Source organism: Numenius arquata, chromosome 1, assembly GCF_964106895.1.
Source record: "Numenius arquata chromosome 1, bNumArq3.hap1.1, whole genome shotgun sequence".
NCBI lineage: Eukaryota > Metazoa > Chordata > Aves > Charadriiformes > Scolopacidae > Numenius > Numenius arquata.
This window is the reverse complement of record NC_133576.1, coordinates 56,322,346-56,335,035: the sequence shown is the minus strand read 5'-3', so window position 1 is coordinate 56,335,035 and position 12,690 is coordinate 56,322,346. Positions and strand designations below refer to the sequence as shown.

General features: G+C 38.2%; 1 protein-coding gene across 1 annotated transcript in view; it reads right to left on the bottom strand.

Moving 5' to 3' along the window:
- Nucleotides 1–12,478, bottom strand: part of ADGRG2 (adhesion G protein-coupled receptor G2) — a 51,832-nt gene extending 39,354 nt beyond the window's left edge. Inside the window, exons 1-2 of the mRNA XM_074160513.1 lie at nucleotides 12,361–12,478; nucleotides 5,349–5,966 (exon numbers count right to left, since the gene is read on the bottom strand). Coding sequence (XP_074016614.1) covers nucleotides 5,349–5,966; nucleotides 12,361–12,478 — 736 coding nt within the window. The remainder of the gene's footprint in view (nucleotides 1–5,348; nucleotides 5,967–12,360) is intronic.
- Nucleotides 12,479–12,690: the final 212 nt, after the last annotated feature.

Genomic DNA, 12,690 nt, shown 5'->3' with positions numbered 1-12,690 from the left:
ATCAGAAATGCCAAAGTGGAAGTTTTCATTCCAAATAGTTAGATGATATCACTTTCTGGCTGAAAAAAAAATAATTCAATATATTTTACATCAAAAAGTAATTCCACACTATATTTTTAACTCTATGCAAATTCCCTTCTAAACATTCTCACAGGCAACAGCAACCAGTATGTATTACATCAGTTACCAGTACTGCACAGTAACTACTGTCCATTTGCATTCAGTGTTTCTTGGATAGAACCATATGAATATGCCTGGCATTAATGCATTTCACAGGACTTGCTCATGAACAAAACAGAGTAGCCCAAACAGCAAAATTTCAAAATGGTACTGTTCTAAAATCCAGTTATTTACAGAAATAGGCACCAAAAATATGATATTCAATTCTGATATTCAAATTAAAACCATATTTCTATTAAGACATTGTGTCCCTTTAAACCTTTGATAAACCTTTCAGCTAGATAAACATTCTGCCAAAATGAACCATCCTGTCACACAAGGCATTAGTAACAGTAACACATACAAATCCTCCCCAATTGTTCCACTATAGACATTAGCCCATATCAACTTATGTAAGTCAGATTTTGAGGCACATAGTACAAGTTTATAGGATAAAACTAGGTGTAATCTTAATTTTATGTTTTGGTGCTTCTCATTACACCTCATATATGCTTTGACTCTTAGCCGTGGCACCATGGAAGAAAGGATGAATTATCACTCACTATTGGACAGAAGCAAATGTAAGAAAATTATGAAAATGCTTGTTCACATCAGGCTCTGTCACTTTGACTACATTTTAGTATCCTTAACAGAAAATTTAGGTGCAATATTTTTAACTCAGCTTTGATGTTACACAGATTTTTAGGAAATGCGGTTATAAATACAGTTTTTATCAGTTTGTATAAAGTTCCATTTGTATAAAGCTGTACATTAGGTACTGAGGTGAATCAAATCACCTCTTCTCTGGCAGGCTCACTTCCAAAAAGCTACTTCCTTTCATATCACAGAAGAGGGAGGCGACAAGAGCAAAGAAAGGGAGGGTCAAACATGCATTCTGTTAATAGGTGCAAAGTAGACTGGTACATGACTCATCAAATAGGCACTCCAGAGTAAGGTATTTTTTTCCCTGACACATTTACTTCCTTTAAGAGCTTCTCGAGGTTTCTGTGGTAATCTGTCCATACTGTTTTAGGAAGAAAACAGTATTGGGGCAAATAATTCATCTTTTCACCTACAGCGCCCATAATCCACTCAGTAAATGTAACAATACGGCCCAAAGTTTGGTACACAATAGACTGAGGTGCAGACTGAATGAGTGGATGAGTGGCCGCTACATGCTACATTTCCACCTTCTGCCCAAGGAGGTAAAGCCTTGGGACTCCGCCCTCCTTTCCAGGAAAGCCGATCCTGTCATCAGAAGTGCACACAGCTCAGGAAACCTTTAAAAGGGATTACATATCTCCTATTGCCCACACCTGCAAACTAGAACAACAGCCCAAACTGAAGTTTTCCTCTTCCTTGAGCATGCAATGCCAAAACAGTCACACAGGGCACCGGTCACTTCCCATTTCTCCCATCAGCGTTAAACTGCTGTGTTCCCACAAGCCTGGAAACCTCCTATAGCAACACCAACAGCAGGCTCAGCAATATTGGCAGTGAAAAGGATACATGGAAAAGAGGATGCAACACTTTCATCTTGAAGGTTGGACAGGACAGTTTAGAAAAATCTAAAATGCCACAATATTAAACAGTTATAGCAACAGGCACTGGACTCCTGCTAAAAGTTAGAGCACCGATACCACAAACAAGATGACAGTGCTTACTATCAGTGATACTATTTATAGTTACGCCATAAATCATCTATTTTATTTATTCACTGAAATTTGTAAAAGATATCCCGTCATCTCTGTGCTCCTTGCATAAATGCACAGTGCAACAGTTTTATATTTGGATTAAGAATGTTACTGTTTAATGTGTAACTGAAATGATTAATGTTTACACAGTACATTTCTTCCAGTTGTCAAGTTATTATTAAAGGAAACTTGCAAATATCCCATGTAAAAATGACAACCAAAAAGCTGGTGCTCACAGATGACTAAAGTTTCTTTTCTAGCATTTAGCATTTTAAACTCACCTATTTTCTTGGGTTTTTGTGTCTCTTGTCTCCTCTTGGATTATGCAGAGACAATAGTGATATCACTCATATTGTCCATATTAAAGTATGTAGCTAAACAGGAATCATTCATCAAGGAGCAAGATAAAGAAATTTTCCAAATCTGAACAGTGAGCACATCTTTCTTCACTTAAGTATTTTTAAGTACCAGGAGATGATCTTTAAAGTGAGCTACATTCAACCCGTCGTACCCTTTCGCCGTATCACAGCTGTTAGGCTACTTCTCATTCTCAGCAAAAGGGGAATTATCAAAGGAACTTGAGGAATGTAAGTGGAAGGTTAGTGACGCACAACATGTGGGGCCTCCTTCCCTCTTTGGCCCTATCTGCTCAGTGTGCAATGGCTACACCAAACAGAGGAGAACCAGAAGACTGTGTGACTGGAAGACGCAAGAATTGCATCTCTAAGTCAGATCTATAGGTCTTCTATGCTAAGTTCCATTAGCCCAAGAAATGCGATCAGCCCTCACCACAAACTCAGAAGCAGTCAGATATGTCCTTTCTTGCAAACCTTCAGATGCATGATACATACCTATTGCAAAGGTAATCCCAGCCACTTCTGAGGCGCGAACTACTTGGCTAAAGTTGACCATAGCTTTAAGTGCTAAGCATGTGTGTAAATTTTCCGAGAATCGGGATTCTGGTCCTTATTAGAACTCACATGCTTAAGCAAAAACTAAATACTTTTTTGGTAATCTGAATAATTATTATTAAAATAAATAATAAAACCAAAAGAAAAAGAATCTAAAGAGTGAACAAAAAGAAAGGTGGGAAAAGGAGGTTAGGAAACATAAGCTAATGTGACATTAAGTAACTCTAGACTTATTAATGGAGTGCATCACTGTCTACGAGACACCAATTAGATAATGCCTTACTGCACAAAGATTTTGAGTAGTTAAGCAAAGGAGAAATCATAGAGATCATGGTAAACTTCGACTGAACATTTTACAAATCATTGTTTTACGTAGGCAAAAAATGCCAGCCAGGTCATAAAAAAAATTCTGAAACTTGTCCTTGGGCACAATTATGACTGTAATGAAACACTTCCTTTTCATCATTTGTGCCTATACAGGCGGCAATAGTCCTTTCCCAAGCTTTAGCCCTTCACCAATTACGTTCTTTGAGCATGCAAAATCAGATCTTTCTGAAGACCTACTACTCAAAGTCCTTCTCTTTTAAAAAAAACAGAGAAGCCCCCAAAATTGGATATTTGACACAGGTGTACAGAGGAACTTATAGAAAGAAATCAGATTGTAAGACTAGTTGCACCATCAGTTAAAATTGCCTGATACTGACTATTATATGCTCTTACTGTCAAAGTTTTGGTTTTTGTTTAATTTTTGGACTGACATTTGTTAAATATATGCCTTTCACAGGCTGACCTGCAGCAGGATGGCAATGAGCCAAAATGCACCTTTTCCTGAAAACAAGCAAATAAACTGTTAAAAAAAAATCCAGTGAACTGTTCTTCGAAAAGCTGTTATTCTTCCAAGTTATCTAGAGCAGAAAACTTATATTTGGCTGTAGAGATGGCCTCTGTACTGAAACAAACGTCTGTCAGCATAATTAAAATTCAATCTGACTAAGTAAAAGAACTCTGCAAGCCATGCATCTTACACACTCACAAGTGAGCCCCTGCAGTTAGACAAAGGATTCCACAAGCCCCTAAACTACCAATTCTAAAATCATTAATCACTTGGGGCTGGAGTTGGGCGTTGCCTAACCAAGCTGCCCTGTGATGCTCAAGGATGCTCTACATTCAGGGCAGAAAGTGCTGGAACTCAAAACAAAAAGGTTGTCCTTGCTGTGCCTCAGCAAAAGATAGCGAGATGCTTCACTCTGACCAGGATTTATCCACTATCCAGACAGATCTGTCTCACACTTTCTTTGTACCAAACTTTTGTCTGATAGCCAGAATGCTTCCTCTTTCAGCCCTAGGACTGTGTTCCTTCAAAGTCACATATGAGCAAAAGAAAGACATCCTTTCTTCAGCTCCTCTCCCAAATCACACAACTCAACAGAGAAGATGTGCTCTCAACTACAGCATCAGGCCAGCAGAGGCATTTCATTCATTATGACCCACTGTTAGAGGCATTATCCATGGGTACTTGTTTGTCGGACAGCTTGCTTTTTCTCCCAGAAAAAGAAATCTGGTCTCCTTATTTTAATGCCCTTACTAAAACACTTTTAATCTACCCAGTCAGGCAGTGATTATAACATTACATAGCTAAATGATATTTTTCAGTCTGCATAAAACAGATGGGTACAGTTTTTAAGGACAAAGGCGATGAAGATTTTGATTAAATTTAACTGAAGCATCTATGCTACGTAAGAATTTTAGGAACCAATTGAGCTAGTCACTTTAAAATCCCTGAAGGCCTTAGGGGGTAATACCATTTACTATGGTTGATAAATTAGATCCCATCCAAGCTTGATTCAAGTTTGCCTTTCATGTCAACATGTAAGATAGCAAAAACTAGAAAGAAGATTATTCTCGTGTTTTAACTCTTGCTTTCAACTATATTAAAACTCAATTTCTCTGAAAATAAATTGTTGTTTTGTTTTGGTTTAAAGCTTTTTATTGTTCTTTTTCAGGGCAGAGAGGAATTTTGAGAAATGTGTGAGGAATCATTTGGTCATTTTAATAAATGACCAAATAATAAAGGAAGACATTACTGATACAAAAACAAGAAGAAATCAGAGCCTCCAGTAATCATACCAGCGAAAGACGGTGTAATGTGCCAGTGAAACAGTGAAAAGTTGACTCATTGAAGTTCTGGCCAGTGAATGCGCAAAATGAGGACCAGCAATGCTTTCCTCTATATTTCCTCCCAGAATAGAAGGTGTGAAAATTAATTATTTTAAGATTACATTGGTAGAAAGCCCTAATATTCCAAGGAGTTTTGGTTGGATGAACCCTGATCTCATTACCATTACATGGACAGTAGACAGACACAAAAGTTGAAGCAAGTTGAAAGCCTTTAAAGGATTGCTGCTATGTTTTTTATATTTGGATAAAAGCTGGTGAAATCCGCAGATCCTCACATGATCTTATTAAGCATTTAGCTTGAAATGACCAATAGACAAAGACTTTGTAAAATCTGGAACAGAAATCACGTTCAGATCAACTTTTGACATAAATACTATTTTAAAAACAGGGGTGCAAGGATACTTACCACATGGCAAAGAGTTATCCTCTTCTATGGTCTTATTATAGACCCAATCTTCCTTTCTCCAGCGTATAACACCACTATCTTCACAGTTCTCCGATTGCTTTATATTTGCTTTATCCCACATTCTGAACATGTAGAGCTCCCCAGACATACCCAGGTTAGGTGATATAGCTGTACCTGGCAGCTTTGAACAGCCAAGTAAGAACTGTCCTTTTCCAGGGAGATTAACTTTCCCAGTTATTTTTTTGCTTACTTTTTTTGTTCCGTTTATAAATACCTTCATCTCCTCATCTTCACTTTTCCACTGGATACATATGTCATGCCAAATGTTGTCACGAAGTCTTGCTGTTGTATGTATTTGTTTTCCAAACAACCATATCCTCAATTTACCATGATCTCCTGTAAGTCCAAGATCATACTTATTTGCAGAGACATTGCTGTGAGATGTTTCCTGGCTGTATACATACGCTGTCCAGGGACTATTTGAGGAATATAGCTTGAGGTGCACACAGACAATGAATTCTTTCAAGGGATGCAGAGAAATTCTTGGTGACATAATCCAAGGATCTTCACATGCAGTCTTAAAGATGGCTTTATAGTGTCCTAGGAAATCCTCCTGATCTAAATAAAGAAAAGGTGATTTGTAAAATTATTTTGTTTTTAAAAGGCTCATCTTAATGAATGTTATTCTTCCATATAATACCGTTCCTAGGCATTTACCTAGGAGTTTTCAGAACAATATGTAAGAAACAATCTTGTATCCTTATCTTTTGCTTTTTTTTGTGGTGGGGAAGCAGCACATTTGGAGGCAGTCAATAAATCCTAGCTGCTCATGAAAGCTTCAAAGCAAAACTCATGCACAAGACGAAGGATGTCCATGTGGCTCCTTAAGGCAGCACTCAAATGACAAGTGGGACGAAAAAAGAGAATCATGGAATCATAGAATGGTTCAGCTCTGAAGGGACCTTAAAGATTACTGAGTTCCAACCCCCCTGCCATGGCCGAGGACACCTTCCACTAGACCAGGTTGCTCAAAGCCCCATCCAGCCTGACCTTGAACACTTCCAGGGATGGGGCATCCACAACTTCTCTGGGCAACCTGTTCCAGTGCCTCACCACCCTCACACCAAACAATTTTTTCTAAATTCTCACCACACTCACACTAAAGAATCTAAATCTTCCCTCTTTCAGTTTAAAACTGTTCCCCCTCGTCCTATGGCTCCACTCCCTGATAAAGTGTCCCTCTCCATCTCTCCTGTAGGCTCCTTTCAGGTACTGGAAGGCAGCTAGAAGGTCTCCCCGGAGCCTTCCTTCTCCAGGTGGAACAACCCCAACTCTCTCAGCCTGTCCTCATAGGAGAGGTGCTCCAGCCCTCTGATCATCTTTGTGGCCCTCTGCTGGACTCGTTCCAACAAGTCCATGTCCTTCCTGTTTTGAGGACTCCAGAGCTGGATGCAGTACTCCGGGTGGGGTCTCACGAGAGCAGAGGTGTAGAATCACCTCTCTGGACCTGTTGGCCAGACTTCTTTGGGTGCAGCCCAGGATGCAACTGGCTTTCTGGGCTGCCAGCACACATTGCTGGCTCATGTTGAGCTTCTCGTCCACCAACACCCCCAAGTCCTTTTCCTCAGGGCTGAATCACAGATCTTGGTTCCTATTCCCAGGACTGCACAGGTATTTTGCATTTAATAGATACTGGATAAAATACAGAAACAGAGGTAGAAGAAGGGACTATAGTCCTTACTGCCTTTTCATGTCCCAACCCTGCATGCTGCTTCTCTGAACACGCCTTTTTTTTCCCAACCCTGAGATTCTTAAATCCTCTGCTGCATACTGGCAGAGTTTCAGCAGGAAAGGCAGAAAACAGCCATATTCTATAACACAATGAGTTTAGGTAACTTTCAGGAAATGTGTTTTGGAGCCACTGGTTTAGTTTAAATTTAATCCCATCCAGCCCTCATTCCCTGTTCTCTACCAGAGCATTTACTTGCAGAGACAACTGGTCTGTGAAACTCAAATCTACTAAGGCATTGAGATGATGGCAATTCGGAGTTCAATTGTGACATTAAATAGAATTTTAGGTGCTAACAGTAAATTTACTGGTGAAAACAAGGTGTCAGACTGTCAATGCTGTTAAAACAAGTAGTGCCAGAGAATACCCCAAACACTGGAACTTGATCATAACCTTTATGTTCTTATAGGTGCCTTATTTCCTCCGCTGTCCCACTACAGCAAAGTACAGGCATTTATGGCTGTAGATGTAAGCTCTTTGAAGCTGACTCTTTATTTTGTGGAAAAATGCACATTCCAATCATTATCATGATTGTTTGCTTGATGGTGCACCCATTAGCAACAAAATAAATCCAAACTAAGAAAAACTCCTATGGGACATGAAATGAAGCTACAGAAAAATGAAACAGCCTGGTAGATGCTCAGCCAGTGCAAGTGAACACATTACTGACATCTTTAAGGAGGCATTTATTTATCAATATATGCAGAGATTTTAAGTACCGTCCCGAAGAGGTATGTGATTAATCATGATTGGTCAGGGTTGGAAAAGCAGGAAAAGATCGATCAATAGAAGAGGAAAGCTTCTCTATTAGCTGTGAAAAGACAAATTTCCAGGCAACTTGGATGAGGGTTTTTTTCCCAAGGTAGGTTACATTCATAGTCCTAGTTAGCTGTCAAGGTCACAGCCAACTCTTCAGTGATGTTCTCAACCAACCACAGCACCAGCTTTCCTCAGATGAATTTCTGAATCAGGAACATGTTCAACTTTTCTGTCTCTTGACCACAGGGCTCTCAAATTTCTTTTTCAATAGCAAGAAATGAAAAACAGGAGGAAGTTCTTAACTTCCAAGTGCAGCTTGATAGGTACAAGCTACCAGAAAAAGTTTGAAACACAGAATGTATCAAACCAGTTTCATGGAAAATCATTGATAACTGTTCTTGTTGCATACTACAACTTTTGAGACTCCCTCTGTGATGCTAAATAGCAGAAACCTGTAGGCGTCTTTCACAACCCTGAATCATTCGTGAAGTTCAACATATATCGTGAAAGCGCCATACAAGGCTATAGACCAAACAAAAAACTCTCACAGTACAGGCTGAATTAGGTGACAATCCTAACTACCAGACAGGAGACTTTGAATGGAGAGGTAATACTTAGCATGGTTCTACAGCAATGGAGAAGAAAAACATTCTTGACCCAACAGCAAGCAGTAGAACTATTTCCTCCTTGTCCAACCATAAAGCATGAATACACTCGTTCAGTTTGGCCATTTGTCACTGCCTAATAGGCAAAATCTGGGATACTCAGCCAAGAACAGTTCAGGACAGAACACTAGTTTTTAAAACATGACTTACAAGCTAGAGTGAGGAAGATTGCATGAGAGGTGGAAGTGCCACAGTAGAGTTTTTTAGAGATTTTTAGATAGAGACTCAAGTGTACCTACCCTTTATAGTAAAAAGATGACTACAATTAAAATAGATTTGCTACCTTCCAGTTTGGACAGATCATGAGGAAATTTGATTTTATAAAGGAAATAGCTAGCTAGATACATAGTTATATGCCAACACCTGTGACACAGTCTCTCCAAAGAAAAATAATTGTTCAAGTCTTTCATTATTAAGTAGGAATTATGCTGAAGGTTTTGAAAGATTTGATACAGCTGCTGTTCCTCAGAGAGTATACATCAGAAGTATACTTGCATGACTCATATATCCTCCAAAATTCCTGTAAGCAATCTTGAACATGCAGAGATGGCCAAAATGACTGGTTAAGGAAGTCTCCTGACATAACTTCAAAACTTGATGTCACTGTTAACTTCCCAGATTGGAAGACTAGACAACCATTCCTGAGCAAAAATGTTAATCAAAACTTGAAGTGCCATCAGCAGACTTGATTTTGGAAGTAAACAAATTATGTTTATGTGCCAAGAGAGGGCTGCAAAATCCTATTACATTCATTAGGGGAGTTGACACTACAAAGTTGTCAAGGGAGCCAGAGCAGACATAAACTTGCAAGCGGAAACAGTCTTAAGGCAGGTAACCAACAGAAATTATGCAGAATGAGCTCAGTTCTGCTGATTATTGTCCTAGCCTGCTTTGTATTATTCGAAAAGACTGCTGTTTATCAGTATGCAAGGCCTGACGAATTAATTTAACTAATAAAAGAGTTTGCTACTCTTCTGGAAATTGGAAAGTCTGGCCCAGTGCCAGACTTAAGAGCAGTGTCAAAATTAAGAGAATGGACACTATTCTATTACTATCTGAATTATTACAAGAAAGGGTCATAAAATTTTATATCATCAGTCTACTCAAAGAATGCTGAAAAAGCACAAAGGAAATCATAACCATAGTCAGAAAATGCACTTCGCTGTTCCAAGTGAAGCACATGCAGTACAGCTTTAAATTAGTTAGAAATTAATTATCATCTTGGTGAAATCTGTTTGATATGTGGGTGGACACAAAGTAAGTAGGAGATGACATTGCTTTAAAGTTTTTGGAAGTTTTGTTAACTATCGCTTATTTTCTCTAATAATGGTACTAGTGGGCGGCGGCCCACCCTTGACCATACAGTCAAGGAGCTGGAACTGTCTGTGCTCTAACAGTGCCATTCTTGGCTTACAATTAGTTCCTTCAGGTCCAGATGACACAAATCACATTCAGAAACCTAGCCATGAACATACCTTTATCACCATAGCACAGAAAAGGTAGCACAGTAGAAAGAATGCTCAAAACAGCTCTAGAGTAAGAAAAATAAGCAAAAATCATAATTTGGAGTCAAGGAAACTTCATGCAATAGTAATTGCGGCCTGACTTTTCAATGTCATTTGCTGTATTCAGGGACTTAACCTCTTTCAGAATTCTTAATATATCTCTATCAGATGCAATATATCTCTAATAGATGCAAGAACTAGTGTTTTTACCCTCACTAAAAACTAAGATCATCCACTTAATAAGTGTGTTCTCTTAAGCCCTAAAAGAAATCCTGAAATGTATGCATATACTTCCAAACGTTTAAAATAAACTTTCTGAGAATGACAAGGTAATGCAATCATAAACAAAAAATGTAATCTCTCTTTTTTCAAACATTTTCATATAGTAATTGATAACTTTACAAGAGACAGCCAACCATAGGTAGTAAGAAATAGACATACAGGAGCAGATCGTCTCAGTACATAAGCACTAGTGTTACTTTGCTTACATTACTAGGAGCTACTGTATCAGTGCAGTTGAGCATTAATACAGTTGAGTATTTTCTTGCATAAAAATAGTGATAACTTTTTGTGTCTGCACAATCTGTCTTTTAACCAGTAACAGCAGTAGTCACTAACTTCTATGCAAGTGTTTGCCACCTGTAACAGATTTGGCTTGCCACAGCCCATTAAAATGACATCTCAAGAATCTTGTACCTTAATGTATTCTGCCTAGAGCTCATAACTGTTCTTTATAAAAAGTTTAAAACTCTAAACTTTCTATACATGGGTCACTTGATCCTGCTGAATGTTTTGGAAATCTGAAGCCAAGAATTGCTTCCTCAAAATGCATTTAATCCCTCCTTTTCATTCACAGTTGCATTTGGACATCTGGGGATAAACTACGCCACATTAATCAGAGTGTCCTAGACATCAGAAAGAATACAGGCAGTTCTTTTCTCTTCATATTTCATGGAGAACATAAACGTGCTTTGGCACCTTAGATGAGGAGAGAACTGAGCAGAGATGCTGCTGACAGTGCTAACAGCCTAAAAAAACAAACAAACAAAAAAGGGTGGAACCATAAACCAACCCTTGGATCACTTCAGATTTTCTTGAAGGATTACTGATGCTTGCAAGTGATACATAGGTGAAAGACGAAATCCCTCTTTACTTGCTTCCTCAGAACTCTAGATGCAGTTGAATTTTCCTTGGAAAAATTCTTGTATGGCATCTGCCCATCTGCTCAGCAGCCCTGTCCTTTTAACTATTTAAAGTACATGAGGTTAAAACCCCACCGTCTTAGTAACAGAATCTCAAATTCAGTCTCAATAAAAGCTTCATTTTATGAAAATTAGTACATTTGGAGAATCAGAATTAGTCTAGTCTGTAAACCTATGAAATTTCAATACTAGTACATTATCATTAAGCAGGCATACTTACTAAATACGTCTGAACAATAATAACATGGCACGACACAGGAAGCAGTTTCTAAAACTAGCCATTAAGTACATGGCAAAAAACACTTCCAATATTTTAATATTCCATGCACATTACTAACATGATAAATGTATTACACACTATTGATACAAGGAAGTTTTGCAAATGACAAGCACTGTTATCCGTGCCAGCTGAGGTGCAGAGTAGCAACAGACTTGTATCTGCCAGCTTACAGAATAGCCATGAACAAAACACAAATTGCTGATTCTACTGTACTTCATACAAAAGCATCACCACGTCAGTTACCCAACTTGTTACAAGAATCTTATGAATTTATTTTTAATTTACTGTTATATAAAGAGTATAGATTGTTAAATTCAAATAGATAATTTCTGTTACGTTTTGGACCTTACTACTTTTTCCTTGCCTTACTCAGATCCATGACCAAGAGCAACGCAGATGTTCTATGCACTAAGTAGAATGAAGCTCAAAGGATCTTGAGGTGTTTGTGTAAGAGCAGTGTAAAAGATTTAAAAACACGTTCTGCAAATAGTGACACTTCCAGTTCAAAAAAATAACAAGAAAGTAATTTACGTTGTTATTATGTATTGTGTTTACATTCTCTCCTCATCCATAGACAAAAAGAAGTTATTACTGATGATTTTTTAATGAAAACATACTTTAAACACAGAGTTTGTATATCCAAAGGGCTAAGCACCAGCTGTTTCATTTCTTGTTAATGGCAGTTTTTCCCCTTAATTTCAATAGAGCAAAAACTTGCCTGTTCTGAACATATTCAGAAGTCCTATTCATCAAGACTAATTCTATTTTTTTGTAGTACAAACACTATATAAATCAAGAAAAAATTTTCTTACCTTTGCTTGCTGTGGCCAGGAACAAATGAAGTAAAAGGACTGTTAGAACAATCCCGAATCTCGAGAAAATGTCCTGTATTCTGCCAACATAGCAGTGCTGCTTTCCCCAGGCAACCATTCTAGAAGAAAAAATAAATAAATAAACCACAATGACAAGAAAAATTGCAGGTTTGTAGAATTATGACAAATTATGTTTCCAACCCAAGAGCGTAATCTTTTAAACCCTGTTATACTATTGGGTATACATCATACAGTGATGCACAAGTACTCTGTATATTTCCAAGTCACCAAGAAAGAGCTGTTTGCTGAAAGGCAAAAAAAACCCCACCA